Below are 14,399 nucleotides of genomic sequence, written 5' to 3'. Positions count from 1 at the left end.
ACTTGTTCTTGTATTAACGCAGGCTCTCTCGTTTTTTTTTATCGCTGTTCTTTGCTAACTGAGTCAACTTCATGAATATTTGGTAGCTTTAATTTCACAGTAAAAAGTTAATGCCCAGCTACGTTAAACTTTGTGAGCGCATTTCGTGCTGCGCACGTTCCGGTTCTCTTCGTCTTGATCGTTCATCTTTAAATAAATATATGTTTACAAAATCATGTTCATGACTATTTATTTTGTAGCATTTTTACAATAAAAAGTTAATGCCTAAGCCTGGTTAATGCCTAATGCCTAAATTAAATTGTGTAGGCTACCGAAGCGCATGCTTGTGCGTTCCTGTTAGACTTGATTTGTTGTTCAGCCTACTGTATCTTTTCACGAATACCGGTTCACAGAATCACCTTCATTCTTCCATTTGGTTTGACATTATGGCTTAGAGTGGACCATTTTGTGTCTGAAAGTAGGCCTATTTACCAGATTAAAGTTATTTGACTTCTGCTGAAGTCTGCGCTTCACTGCCGTTTGATAAGGTGAAATATTTCCCGACCGTTAATAGTGTCTATTTGTTTGAACAACATGACAAATTTTATATTAAAAGCATAGTGTAGGCTAAAAAATGAAGTCAAAATTTATTATTAGTAGCATACTGTATTTGTGTAACCACATGTTATGTTCACTAGCACGTCCCTGCACCATAGCCTACGTGAACAAGCGGTAATAGGATATTACTTTATAATGATCTATATAATTATGTATTTATATATAATTATGTTATATAATATATTTATATATTAAACAAAACTAACTAACTAAACTAACAAAAAACTAACTTTTTAGGTTAAATAGGCCCAGATGATATATGCATGTTTATGACAGGAGGGGGCATGGTATCACGATGGTGGCTCTCCATCGTGATGGATGACCACCATCGTCGATGGACGATGGCATCGTTTATTGGCACAGCCCTAATATCCAGGTTCTAGGGCAACATATGCTCCCATCCAGACGACGTCTCTTTCAGGGAAGACCTTGCATTTTCCAACATGACAATGCCAAACCACATCCTGCATCAATTACAGCATCATGGCTGTGTAGAAGAAGGGTCCGGGTACTGAACTGGTCAGCCTGCAGTCCAGATCTTTCACCCATAGAAAACATTTGGCGCATCATAAAACGGAAGATACGACAAAAAAAAACCTAAGACAGTTGAGCAATTAGAATCCTACATTAGACAAGAATGGGTTAACATTCCTATCCCTAAACTTGAGCAACTTGTCTCCTCAGTCCCCAGACGTTTACAAAAAGGGGATGTCTCACAGTGGTAAACATGGCCTTGTCCCAACTTTTTTGAGATGTGTTGTTGTCATGAAATTTAAAATCACCTAATTTTTCTCTTTAAATGATACATTTTCTCAGTTTAAACATTTGATATGTCATCTATGTTCTATTCTGAATAAAATATGGAATTTTGAAACTTCCACATCATTGCATTCCATTTTTATTTACAATTTGTACTTTGTCCCAACTTTTTTGGAATCGGGGTTGTATATATGAGCCCCTAGGAACCAGGGTGGGCCATCCCACATTTTTGAAAAAAATGAGTTAGAGGGTCTACGAGGTGGGGCATATAAATGTAATTCATAAAAATGTTACCTTTACTAGTGATGTCTTTCTATTCTAGTTTTTGTTAAATTCTGTACTTCAGAGATGCAACAAAACTTAAACTTTATTGAAATTTCTCGAAATCAAAAAAATGTGGAATGGCCCACCCTGGTTCTTAGGGGCTCATGTATATATATAACTACTATTACTTTTACGAATAACAATACTGTTATTATTATTATTACGACTAATACTAATACTATTACAACAACTACTATTACTACCACTACAAATACTATTACAAGTACTAATGATAGTAATTCAATTACCACTACTACTGACACTTACTACCACTACTACAACTCCATCCATCCATTATCTGTAGCTGCTTATCCTGCTCTACAGGGTCACAGGCAAGCTGGAGCCTATCCCAGCTGACTATGGGTGAGAGGTGGGGTACACCCTGGAAAAGTCACCAGGTTATCGCAGAGCTGACACAGAGATAAACAACTATTCACACTTACAGTCAATTTAGAGCCACCAAGTAACCTAACTTGCATGCCTTTGGACTGTGGAGGAAACCGGAGCACCTGGAGGAAACCCACGTAGACACGGGGAGAACATGCAAACTCCACACAGAAAGGCCTTCACCAGCTGCTAGGCTCGAACCCAGGACCTTCTTGCTGTGAGGTGACAGTGCTAACCACTACACCACCATGCCGCATTCTATGCTTTCTATTCTATCATTCCACTATTCAATTCTACCATCCCACTCTATTCTGTCAAATTCCCTTATTTTCTCTTATATTCTATTATCTTATCATAACTGTCTATCCTACTCTATGCATACTATTTTTGTTGCATTCTGTTCTATTCCACCATCATACTTTCATTCTATTCCTATCTGTTTCTGTCTTATTCTATTCTATCGTAATATATTCTGTTCTATTTTGACATGTTCCCTTCTTTTTACTATTTTTTTCTCTTGTGGTGTATTGTCATGGCTGCCGATTCTGTGGATAATATGTGTAGTGTTTTGTTGTGTTGTGTTCTGTATCTTCATAATGCTTTCTATTCTGTCATAGTCCCTTCTTCTTTCTTTTAATCTATTCTGCTGTATTGTCATGACTGTCTATTATTTTCTACAAACTAAAAAAAAGAATGTGTAGTGTTTTGTCATATTCTTTTCTACATCTTCAAAATGCTTTCTATTTGATCATATTCCCTTCTGTTCTCTTATAATACACTCTATTATATTGTCCTAATGTCTATCCTATTCTATATTACTATTTATTTTCTTGGTCATGCTCTCTTCTCTTCTCTTCTGTGCACACACACTCTATTCTTTATGTTCTATCTTAATATATACTAATTTGTCATATTCTATTCTCTCCTAAGTTATTCTACTCTATTCTCTATTTCTATCCGTAATGCATTATACTGTCATTCCTAGTCCTGGGTATGACTTTAAATTGCAACCGGTGGTGAGTCTCATGTCCAGGAGGGAAAGTGGAGTTACTGGGGAAAGTGGAGTTACCCTTTAATCACCATTGCTCCCAGGTCTGCTCTGACCCGGAGTGGTAGCACCTGCCTGGGTTCCAGCAATGGATTAAATAATACATCACCAATAAGGTGCTGGCAGCAGGGTGTTTTTAGATGCAATGTGGCAGATGAACTCAACAGGGTCAATGGCGCACCAGCTGATGGCATGCGGAAGAGCCACTCAAGTGGCCAACGGATGGCATCACTCGGCAAGTCAGCTGTCACTGCAGGGCAACTTCCATATCCGTCAGGTCTGTGGCACTTTTGTGCACCACTTGGCATCAGGTTTGGAGGTCCAGAGAGACAACACGATAGGGGTATGACATCGTTTGTCCTACTTTACTGTGCAAGGCGCTTCATTAGGAAAGGAGAATAAGTCTGGTGCATTTTGGTGCAGGCCTCACAGCCCATCTGCGTTTCTGTGCATCCTAATGAAGCAGTCATCATTGCTAGCAATGGACAGCCGCCGCCAACTAATAATACTAATACTATTACCTCCACCACTGACACGATTACTACCACTACAAATACTATTACTACTACTACTTATACTAATTATATTACCACTACTACTACAACTACTATCACTACAGCTACTATTACTTCTACTAATAACAATACTGTTATTACCACCATTACTAATAAGACTAATACTATTACTGACACTACAACTACTACTATTACTACTACTACCAGTACTACCACTCCTACAATTAATATTACTACTACTACAAATACCATTACCAGTACTGATAATACTTTTACTACTACTACTACTACTACTACTACTGACACTATTACTACCACTACTACAACTACTAGTACCACTACAAATACTATCACTAGTACTAATAGTACTATTACAACAACTACTGCTCCTGACACTATTACTACCACTATTAATACCAGTACTACCACTATTACCACTATAAATACTATTACTCGTACTAATAATACAAACACTATTACCACCACTACTACAACTACTACCACTACAACTATTACTTACCACCACTACTACTGACACTATTAATACCACTACTACAACTACTGGCACTAACAATACTTTTACCACCACCACTGACACTATTACTACCACTGTTACAACTATTATTAATACCACAACTAGTACTAGTCTAATTCTATTACCACCAATACTACAACTACTACCACTACAACTACTATTACTTTTACGAATAACAATACTGTTATTATAACTATTATGACTAATACTGATAATACTAATACTATTACAACAACTACTATTACTGACACTATTACTACCACTACAAATACTATTATGAGTACTAATGATAGTAATTCAATTACCACTACTACTGACACTTACTACTACTACTACAACTCCATCCATCCATCCATCATCTGTAGCCGCTTATCCTACTCTACAGGGTCGCAGGCAAGCTGTAGCCTATCCCAGCTGACTATGGGCGAGAGGCGGGGTACACCCTGGACAAGTCGCCAGGTTATTGCAGGGCTGACACTACTACAACTCTTACAGCTAATACTATTACTACTACGAATTACCACTACAAATAGCATTACTAGTACTAATAATACTAATTCTATTGCCAGCATTACTATAGCTAGTATTTCTATTAATAACAATACTATTACTACCACTATTATTACTAATAATACTAATACTATTACAACCACTACAATTACTACTACTACAACTGCCACCACTACTGCAACTAGTATTACCTCTACTACAATTACTACTATTACTAATACTACCACTACCACAAACAATAACACTAATGGCCAATTCATATAATGATGGGGCTGTGTTCTGTACATTTTCTCTATTCCATGAAATCCTTTTTCAGCCACGTCTTGGGTAAATAAATAATAATTAATCTAATAAAACACACTGTACTTTTCAATATTCTTCTCATTATATACACTCATTTACCAGTTTACAGCTCCTGCTACCATGTAGGTCAATTTGTAGGTGTACAATTACTGACTGTAGTCCATATGTTGCTCTCTACTGCTCTGTATTGGCACCCCTACCCTATCCATTAATGTAACGTGATCACCACTGAGCAAATAGCCTACTGTATCATTTAGGTGGTGGGTCATTATCAGTATAGGAGCAACAGTCAATATTACTGCAGTCAATATTCTAACAGTCAATATAAAGGGAGGGGTGTCAATATTTTGTGCAGCTCAAAAGGCAGACTATAGTCAGCAAGTGTAAACCTGCAGAGTAACCAGAAATACCAAAAACCCTCTGAATATTTAAACTAGAAAAGCACTCGGAGAGCGCAGACCTCCGCCAAGAATCCTTTTAAAAAATCCGGGATCCAGAAGGTGATCCAGATCACCACCAAAATTTAATGGATTGTTACTTGTGCCCAGTCACACCTCTGGAAAAAATTTCAGAGCAATCCATTCATTACTTTTTCCGTAATGTTGCTAACAGACAAACCAACAAACAAACCAACGCTACTGAAAACATAACCTCCTTGGCGGAGGAAATGAATAACTTTATCATGTTTGTGTAGGAGGTCACATGACCAGGTAGAATAATCTTGCACAGGCAATGTGACACCTTTTAAGTCAAATTTAGATGTTTGCTGCTATAATAATAATAATAATAATAATAATAATAATAATAATAAATGTTAAAATTGATAAATGCCTACATTGAGGCACAGATCAGAAAAACAACAACCCCATTAATCTAAAAGGTCACACACTATCTGCATTATGTCAGTCCTTCATACCCCTGTCTGCAGTGAGAAACGTCTGTGCTTTTTTTTTTAATCTGTGCTATCAGGTCACAGCTGTGTAAAGCAGGGACATGTGCTTATACTGGCTCTACAACATGCCTCGTTTGTACACGTAGAGGCCCCTGTGTTGTGCTGACAGCACAGTAACAAGTCCCTCCTCAACTTCAACCCTGTTCAACTCAGAACATTCTTCACATACATACATACATACATACATACATACATACATACATACATAAATATATCACTGTAATTACTAAATACTATGCATTTATAGAAATAATTTATGAACAAACCAAGAATGTTAAAAATGGAGGTTAAAAATGGGCTGGCATTAATGGTAAAGATAAGGTGTCATTGACCCAGAATGCCTTGTGTTCCTTATTCGTTTCCAGGCGAAAGAGAGCCGCGATTTAACCTTTAACCTAAAAGCTTGTCTACAAGAACGTGGCTGTCTTTAAGCAGTCATTTTAACTCCAGGATAGTTAGGGAAGGAACATTTATTTTTATCTTTCTGAACTTTGCATGATTAGTTTTCTTTCCATTATTTAAACATTAACTGTTTCCTGAAAGAGTAAATATAAAATACAATGTACTCTTACATTACAAGACACAGAGTCTTAAGTCCATATGACTAATAGCACAACACTGAATTTTGGCAATGCTTTAACATCACTGGTAACCAATGGCCCTTTTCCACTACCCTTTTTCAGCTCACTTCAGCTCGCTTCAGCTCACTTCAGCCTGACACGGCTCGCGTTTCGACTACCTTAAAACAGCACAACTCAGCTCGCTTCAGCCCTGCTTAGCCCCCAAAACTCGCACGGTTTTGGAGTGGGGCTGAAGCGAGCCAAACCGAGCTAAGTGAGGCTGGGGGCGTGAGCAGACACTCCCCTGTGCACTGATTGGTGAGGAGGAGTGTCCTCACACGCCCCGCGAGCACACTGAGATCTGTAAATCCGGAAGAAGGAGAATTACGAATTACGAGAATTTCTGAAGCCTTATGCGCCTCACCTCATCTATACGCTCTTGCCAGTATCTGTTGGCGTTGTCGGTGACAACAAGCCACAGCACCAAGACCAGCAACACTAATGACTCCATGTCCTCCATATTTATTGTTTACTATCCGGGCTGTGAGACTACTGCTTAAAAGCTCACTGATGTCACTGTTTGCGCCGCTTAACGACATCACGTGACGTCCACCCACTTTCGCTAACTCCACCCAATGTGTCCACCCACTTCCAGCCAGCACGGTTCAGCGCGGTTGTAGTCGAAATGCAACTCCAACAGCCCCGCTCAGCTCGACTCAGCCCAACTCAGCATGGCACGGCTCAGCCGCGTTTGTAGTGGAAAAGCGGCACAAGTAACAAAGTTCATTAAACGCAAGGTTTTTAAAAAAATGTTTGTTTAAATGTTAACTAAATTCACCTGCATGATTAAAATTTTATATAAATGTGCAAAAAATTAAATTATACCCAATTTGAAGAACTGTACAAAACTGTAGCTAAAACAATGCTAAAACACAAATAAATGTATAAAACTGTAGCTAAAACCTGCTAAAATCATGAGAACTGTAGCTAAAATGCTACCCAAAAAAAAGTCAAAGCCTTGAAAATTGTATAAACTAAGAAATGAGAACACTGAAAACTATAAAAAATTATAGCTAAAAACTAATAAAACCCCAAAGTCTGTAGCTAAAAAATTACCAGCCCCCAAAATCTGTAGCTAAAAATGACTAAAACCCAACTGTTGCTAAAAACTACTAAAACCAAAAAATATATAGTTAAATACCTACTAAACCCCCAAAACCTGTAGCTAAAAATTACTAAAACCTCAAAACCTGCAGTTAAAAATATATTAAAACCCCAAAAATTGTAGCTAAAAACTACTAAAACCCAGAAAACTGTACAAACCTTTTATTTTTTAATAAAATGTCTTAAAGTTACTTCTTTCTTTAAACTGGTATTTATCATACATAACCCAGATATGGAGAGAAACCCTACTAATTAATGATATTAACCCTACTACTAACACTTAAAACCACAATTAATCAAACACTCACCAGCAGCCATCCATTATAGAGTTGTGTGAGCTGTTCTTTAAAGTGGAAAACCAGCATCAGCAGGACACCACACACAATAACTGAACAGTTCTGGATGAGCAGAGATGTCTGGGCCACTGAAAACAACAACAACAACAACAATAATAATAATAATCATAATAATAATAAAGTCTGTATTTACTATAGGATTAAATATTAGATATTATATGCTGGTTATTATTCCAGAGCAGGAGTGCAAGTTTATATACCTGTACATAGAAAAGTAAACTGTTACCTCTGAGTCGAGCATTTTTGTCCACCCAGTCCCCAATGATGGCCCCAAGTAACAGCACCGATCCTGCCACCACCAGGCCATACACAGCGGTCAGGAGCAAACTGTTCCCGTACAACTCGACCAGAAATACAGCTACGGCAAAGTTCCACATGCGGTCCCCCTGCAGGACAAAACAATAGTAATGCCAGTTTATCAAACAATCAGAGAAGAAGCTTAAAACGTGACTGATATATTGTATATAAATAATTGTGGGGTACCAATACTTTTATATCTCCATTATGAGCCACTTTAACAAATAGATGTGAAGCAGCACCATGTATTTTTGTCCTAATTGCTTAATTTTCTCATCTTTTAGCTCAGGAAATACGAAAAATGCATCTATGACAATAACAGTAGTATATCACCTCTGAAATACTTAGATTAAAAATACATAAATAAATAATGAGTTATAATTGCATGCCATTTTATAATTAATACCCTTTGTTCTGTGTTACATGCTTGTAAATAATAAATTATGAAAGATTATATAATTGCATGTATGCTTTCTGCGTGCTCATATCCAGTGAAATGTAAACATGAATTTGTTTAATTTGTGTCATTTGTTTATTTGTAGTTAAAGCTCCAGTAAACTCACCCAGGTTGATAAAGCATGTCCGACATAGATAAGAAATTTCGCAGATGTGAAAAAGTCATGCAGAGAATCTGGAAATAATGAAAATTCATTAGTTACTGATTTAAAAATAAAATAAAAAGACAGGCACACATATTGTTATGTTGTTTTGCAGATGGATCTAATCTAAAATTACTCACCACCAAACCCCTTTTTAGACGTTGAGCTTTCCATTTCGACTTCACTTTGACTTTTGTGCAAGTAAAAACAAGAAGATATTTTTAAGAAACAAAAAGATATAAATATATTTATTCCTTAGTAGCTTTTCTCAAGTCGATCAATTTCCACCAAAACATAAAACTGAAATCCTAATTTCCCATAAACGGCCCGAATCTTTTCCCTCTCTGCCCTCCTTTCCAAACTTAGCTATCACTGTAGCTGAAGTCGGAAAGAAATAAAACCCTTTTAAATGTTTTATTAAATTATAATTAAAGAATGTCCACGACACCGAGCGAGCGCCTTCGAGAACGCGTTCACTCTCTTGCGCGCCGCCGACACGCTTTATGAACGCGCACGCAACACGGGTTCGGCACGTGACCCTATTCCAGCCAATCAGAGCGCGCGCTCTGCAGAGTGCTTTGTTTACCATTCGTTCTTTGTAAGAGGAAAAACAACATGCTCTGTCATTGTCTTGTTTCCGATCACAGTGCTTTTTTTTGCACAATGATTTAAGAAAACTTTACACGCTTTGTTGTTCATATCAGAGGTCTGAGGCCATAAGGTAGTTTTGTGAATGCTATTGGCACCCTTCACAAAATTAATGAACAACAACATAAAATAAACATGAGGCCACTATAAGTCCCTTTTCCAGCCTAAACACCATGGATAGTTTTGTTTAATCACATTTCCCCCCCCCCCAACAGGTTTTCCTATTAAGTAGTGTACAAAGTCGGGCGGCACGGTGGTGTAGTGGTTAGCGCTGTCGCCTCACAGCAAGAAGGTCTGGGTTCGAGCCCCGTGGCCAGCGAGCGCCTTTCTGTGCGGAGTTTGCATGTTCTCCCCATGTCCGCGTGGGTTTCCTCCGGGTGCTCTGGTTTCCCCCATAATCCAAAGACATGCAGGTTAGGTTAACTGGCGACTAAATTGACCGTAGGTGTGAATGGTTGTCTGTGTCTATGTGTCAGCCCTGTGATGACCTGGCATCCAGGGTGTACCCTGCCTTTCGCTCGTAGTCAGCTGGGCTCCAGCTTGCCTGCGACCCTGTAGAACAGGATAAAGCGGCTAGAGATGATGAGATGATATATATATATATATATATATATATAAGGAAAAATGGGCAAACATAAAGAGTGTAAAGATCTCAGTAATTATATTGTTACAGTGGTACCTGTTAAGGGGTGGGATATATTAGGCAGCAGGAGAACAGTCAGTTGATGTGTTGGAAGCGTAAGGATCTGAGCAACTTTGACAAGGGCCAAATTGTGTTGGTTGGATGACTGGGTCTGAGCATCTCCAAAATGGCACATCTTGTGGGGTCTTCCTGGTACGCAGTGGTTAGCACCTACCAAAAGTGGTCCAAGGAAGGACAACCAGTGAACTGGCAACAAGGTCATGGGTGTTGAAGGCTCACTCATTCACATGGGGCACAAAGACTAGCCCATATGGTCCAGTCCCACAGAAGAGCAACTTCTTGCACAAACTGCTGAAGAAATTAATCCTGGCTAAAACAGAAAGGTGTCAACATGAACCTTTTCAGCAGTTCGTGCTACAGAATCTATTACCTGACTTGTGCACATTTGTGTTGAAAGTTCTGATGATGGACAAAGTTTCCATGTGTGTATTATTTATTTGAAATATTATTTTGTCACCTTTTTGGGAGGAAGTCGATTTGTTCTTGCATTGACCAAAACTGATTCAAAGTGGCAGCAGTTTTGAGAATTTTAGGTCTGAATGGAAGCTGAGTAAAGAGCCTAGAACTGTGTATAACATTTCTACAGGGCTGGAAAGGGCTCGAAGAAAAACATATTTAACTAGAAGGGGACTCAGTAGAGTGCATACTTCTGAAAAGCCACATATTCATTGCCAAGAAGCCTTTGTCACATGCACACTCAAGCACAATGAAATAAGTCCTCTGCATTTAACCCATCTGAAGCAGTGAACACACATACACACAAGTGAGCAATGAGCACACATAAACACACATACCCAGAGCAGTGGGCAGCTATGTTACAGCACCCAGGGAGCAGTTGTGAGTTAGGTGCTTTGCTCAAGGGCACTTCAGCACAATCTCAGGCCATGGCTGCCCCATCTCCTAACTGCATGTCTTTGAACTGTGGGGGAAACCTACGCAGACACGGGGAGAACATGCAAACTCCACATAAAAGGTCCCCATCAGCCGTTGGGCTCAAACCCAGAAACTTCTTGCTGTGAGGTGACAGTGCTAACCACTACACCACCATGCTGCCCAAATTCAAATTTGCATCAAAATCTAAACAATTGTTCCTTGGCCCATTACCCACCTTTCCACCAAATTTCATCAAAGTCCATTCACTACTTTTTATCCCCCGCTGGCCGAAAGGCCCAAAGGGGGATTATGTCATGGCGATTACATCGTGGCAATGTCCGTCTGTCCGTCCATCTATCCCGGGAAGGGTGCTCACCTTCTGAAATCAACTCCTCTCACAATTTTTGGAGGAATTTCATGAAACTGGGCAGGATTCTTTGTTATATGTCAGTACTACACATGTTGTTATTTTGTTCAATTCGGTCACATTTTACCAGAGTTGTGGCCCTTGATTAACAAAATTCTAATTTGACAATTTCATAAGAGTGTTTTCCTGCTGAAATCAACTCCTCTCACAATTTGTGGAGGAATTTCACGAAACTTAACAAGAGGCATTGTTATGTGTTGGTAGTACGCATATTGTTATTTTATTCAATTCGGTCACATTTTACCAGAGTTGTGGCCCTTGATTAACAGCCTTGTACTTTCACAATTTCATGAAGGTGTGCTTGCTTTCTGACATCAACTCCTCTCACAATTTTTGGATGAATTTCTCAAAGCTTGGCAAAAGGCCTTGTTATATGACGGTAATACAGGGATAGATTAGGGACAAAATTAGCTAATGTTTTAAGTCGTTCAAATTCTGTAAAGCTGCTTTGCGACAATTTTTATTGTTAAAAGCACTATACAAATAAACTTGAGTTGACTTAATACATATATTGCAATTTAATTTCATTTGTGAAAATTTTACCAGAGTTCTGACCCTTGATTAAATAACTGACAATTTCATGAGGGTGTACGTTCTTCTGAAATCAACTCCTCTCACAATTAGTGGAGGAATTTCACCAAACTTGGCAAAAGGTTTTGTTATATGACAGTAATATGCATATTGAAATTTTATTTAATTTAGGCAAATTTTACCAGTGTTATGCCCTTGATTAACAAACTTGTACTTTGGCAATTTCATGAAGATGTGCTTGCTTTCTGAAATCAACTTCCCTCACAATTTTTATCTCCCACCGGCTGAAAGGCCTGAAGGGGGATTATGTCGTGGTGATGTCCGTCCTTCCATCTGTCCTGGGAAGGGTATTCACCTTCTGAAATCAACTCCTCTCACAATTTTTGGAGGAATTTAATGAAACTTGACAGGATTCTTTGTTATATGTCAGTACTATGCATGTTGTTATTTTGTTCAATTTGGTCGCATTTTACCAGAGTTATGGCATAGTTGCCAGTGGGGGATATTGTGCTCTCAGAACACTCTTGTTGAGCTATGTTGGGAACAGAAAAAAAAAGTCCTGGATCTGCATATGTATCTGGATCCCTGATCCACATACTCACATATTTGGATTTGCATGAAAATCTAATCAATTGTTCCTTTGCCCATGGCCCAACTTTCTACCACATTTCATCCAAATCTGTTCACTACTTTTTGAAATACGTTGGGGAAAGGCAAACAAACAAACAAATGGAGGCAAAAACATTTTTGCCTCCAATAAAGTTGGCTGAAGTAAACATACAGAGTACTGGAAGTAGAAGTAGAGATTCAGTATTATACTGATGTAGAAGTTAACAAGAGTGCTCTGTGAGCACAATTGTTAGGGTTTTGCTGGGATTCGAACCTGGTTCGTTGGTGTGATGATCCAGCAAACCCCCACTAGGCCACCAGGGGGCACCAGCCTCAAATGCAGAGGCGTGAGGCGGAAGTAGAAAAAGTAACAAAAGGTTTATTTATACTATGTACACTATATACAATCCAGGGCAAAACAAAAAAACAAAAACAAAGAGTATAATTCAAAAAGAAAAAGGCAAAAATGCAAAAGCTCAGAAGATCCACAAAACACAGTACAAAGGAAACTGGAGATAAACATAACAGCACAAAGACTCCGTGACAAGAGGACTGAACTCAGGGGTATAAATACACAAACTAATTAAGGACACAGGTGAAGATAATTAGGACTAACAGGCAATTAACAAAAACACAAAACACAGGAACAGTGGCGGCCTCTAGAGGCCAAAATAAACAAGACACGAAAAGGAAATAACAGCGGCCTCTAGAGGCCAAAACAGTCCAAGTCCTAACAGGACCCCCCCCCTCTAGGAGCGTCTCCTGACGTTCCCAGGGTGATCCGGATGGGCCGAATGGAAGTCCCGACACAGTTCTTTATCTAGGACATCCCAAGCAGGAACCCAGCAGCGCTCCTCAGGACCATAGCCCTCCCAGTCCACCAGATATTGCAACCCACCGCGGACCCGGCGGGAGTCAAGCAGGCGATGCACAGTGAACACAGTCTGCCCCTGGAAGATGCGGGGGGGTGGGGGGTTCCTAGGGGCAGGGGCATACGTAGACGTCAGTACAGGCCGCAACAGGGAAACATGGAAAGTGGGGTTGATCCTCAGAGTCCGGGGCAACTGGAGCCGGTAGGAGACAGGGTTCACCCTGCGCACCACCTTGAAGGGGCCAATGTAGCGAGGAGCAAGCTTGCGGTTCTCCACCCGCAGCGGAAGGTCCTTAGTGGACAACCAAACCCGCTGCCCAGGGCGGAAAGGGTGTGCAGGTCTTCTGTGGCGGTTGGCCTGAGTCTGGTTGGTTCTGGAGGTCTGTATGAGGGTCTTCCTGACCTTGCTCCAGGTCTTGTGACACCGTCTCACATATTGGTTGACCGAGGGCACCCCCGCGTCCTCCTCCTGGTCCGGGAACAGAGGTGGCTGGAACCCGAATTGGCACTGGAATGGCGACAGCTTGGTGGCCGATGACTGCAGGGTGTTGTGGGCGTACTCTGCCCATGGCAGCCAGGTGCTCCACGATGTCGGGTTATCCATAGCCAGGCCTCGCAGGGTGGTTTCCAGGTCCTGGTTGAGCCTCTCCGTCTGACCATTGGACTGTGGGTGAAACCCAGAGGAGAGGCTGGCAGTGGCTCCGATGACCTTGCAGAACCCGTGCCACACTCGGGAGGAGAACTAGGGCCCTCGGTCTGAGACGATGTCCTGTGGAAGACCAAAGACTCGGAAGACATGATTAAATATAAGTTTCGCTGTTTCAAGAGCAG

At 40.0% G+C, this 14,399-nt stretch overlaps 1 protein-coding gene across 1 annotated transcript in view; it reads right to left on the bottom strand.

The window, feature by feature from the left end:
* Positions 1-9,395, bottom strand: part of slc40a1 (solute carrier family 40 member 1) — a 28,499-nt gene extending 19,104 nt beyond the window's left edge. Inside the window, exons 1-4 of the mRNA XM_060929029.1 lie at positions 9,047-9,395; positions 8,871-8,938; positions 8,237-8,396; positions 7,963-8,078 (exon numbers count right to left, since the gene is read on the bottom strand). Of these exons, the coding sequence (XP_060785012.1) occupies positions 7,963-8,078; positions 8,237-8,396; positions 8,871-8,938; positions 9,047-9,080 (378 nt within the window). The 5' untranslated portion in view covers positions 9,081-9,395. The remainder of the gene's footprint in view (positions 1-7,962; positions 8,079-8,236; positions 8,397-8,870; positions 8,939-9,046) is intronic.
* Positions 9,396-14,399: the final 5,004 nt, after the last annotated feature.

This window comes from Neoarius graeffei, chromosome 9, assembly GCF_027579695.1.
Source record: "Neoarius graeffei isolate fNeoGra1 chromosome 9, fNeoGra1.pri, whole genome shotgun sequence".
Classification (NCBI taxonomy): domain Eukaryota; kingdom Metazoa; phylum Chordata; class Actinopteri; order Siluriformes; family Ariidae; genus Neoarius; species Neoarius graeffei.
This window is presented reverse-complemented; position numbering and strand designations above follow the sequence as displayed.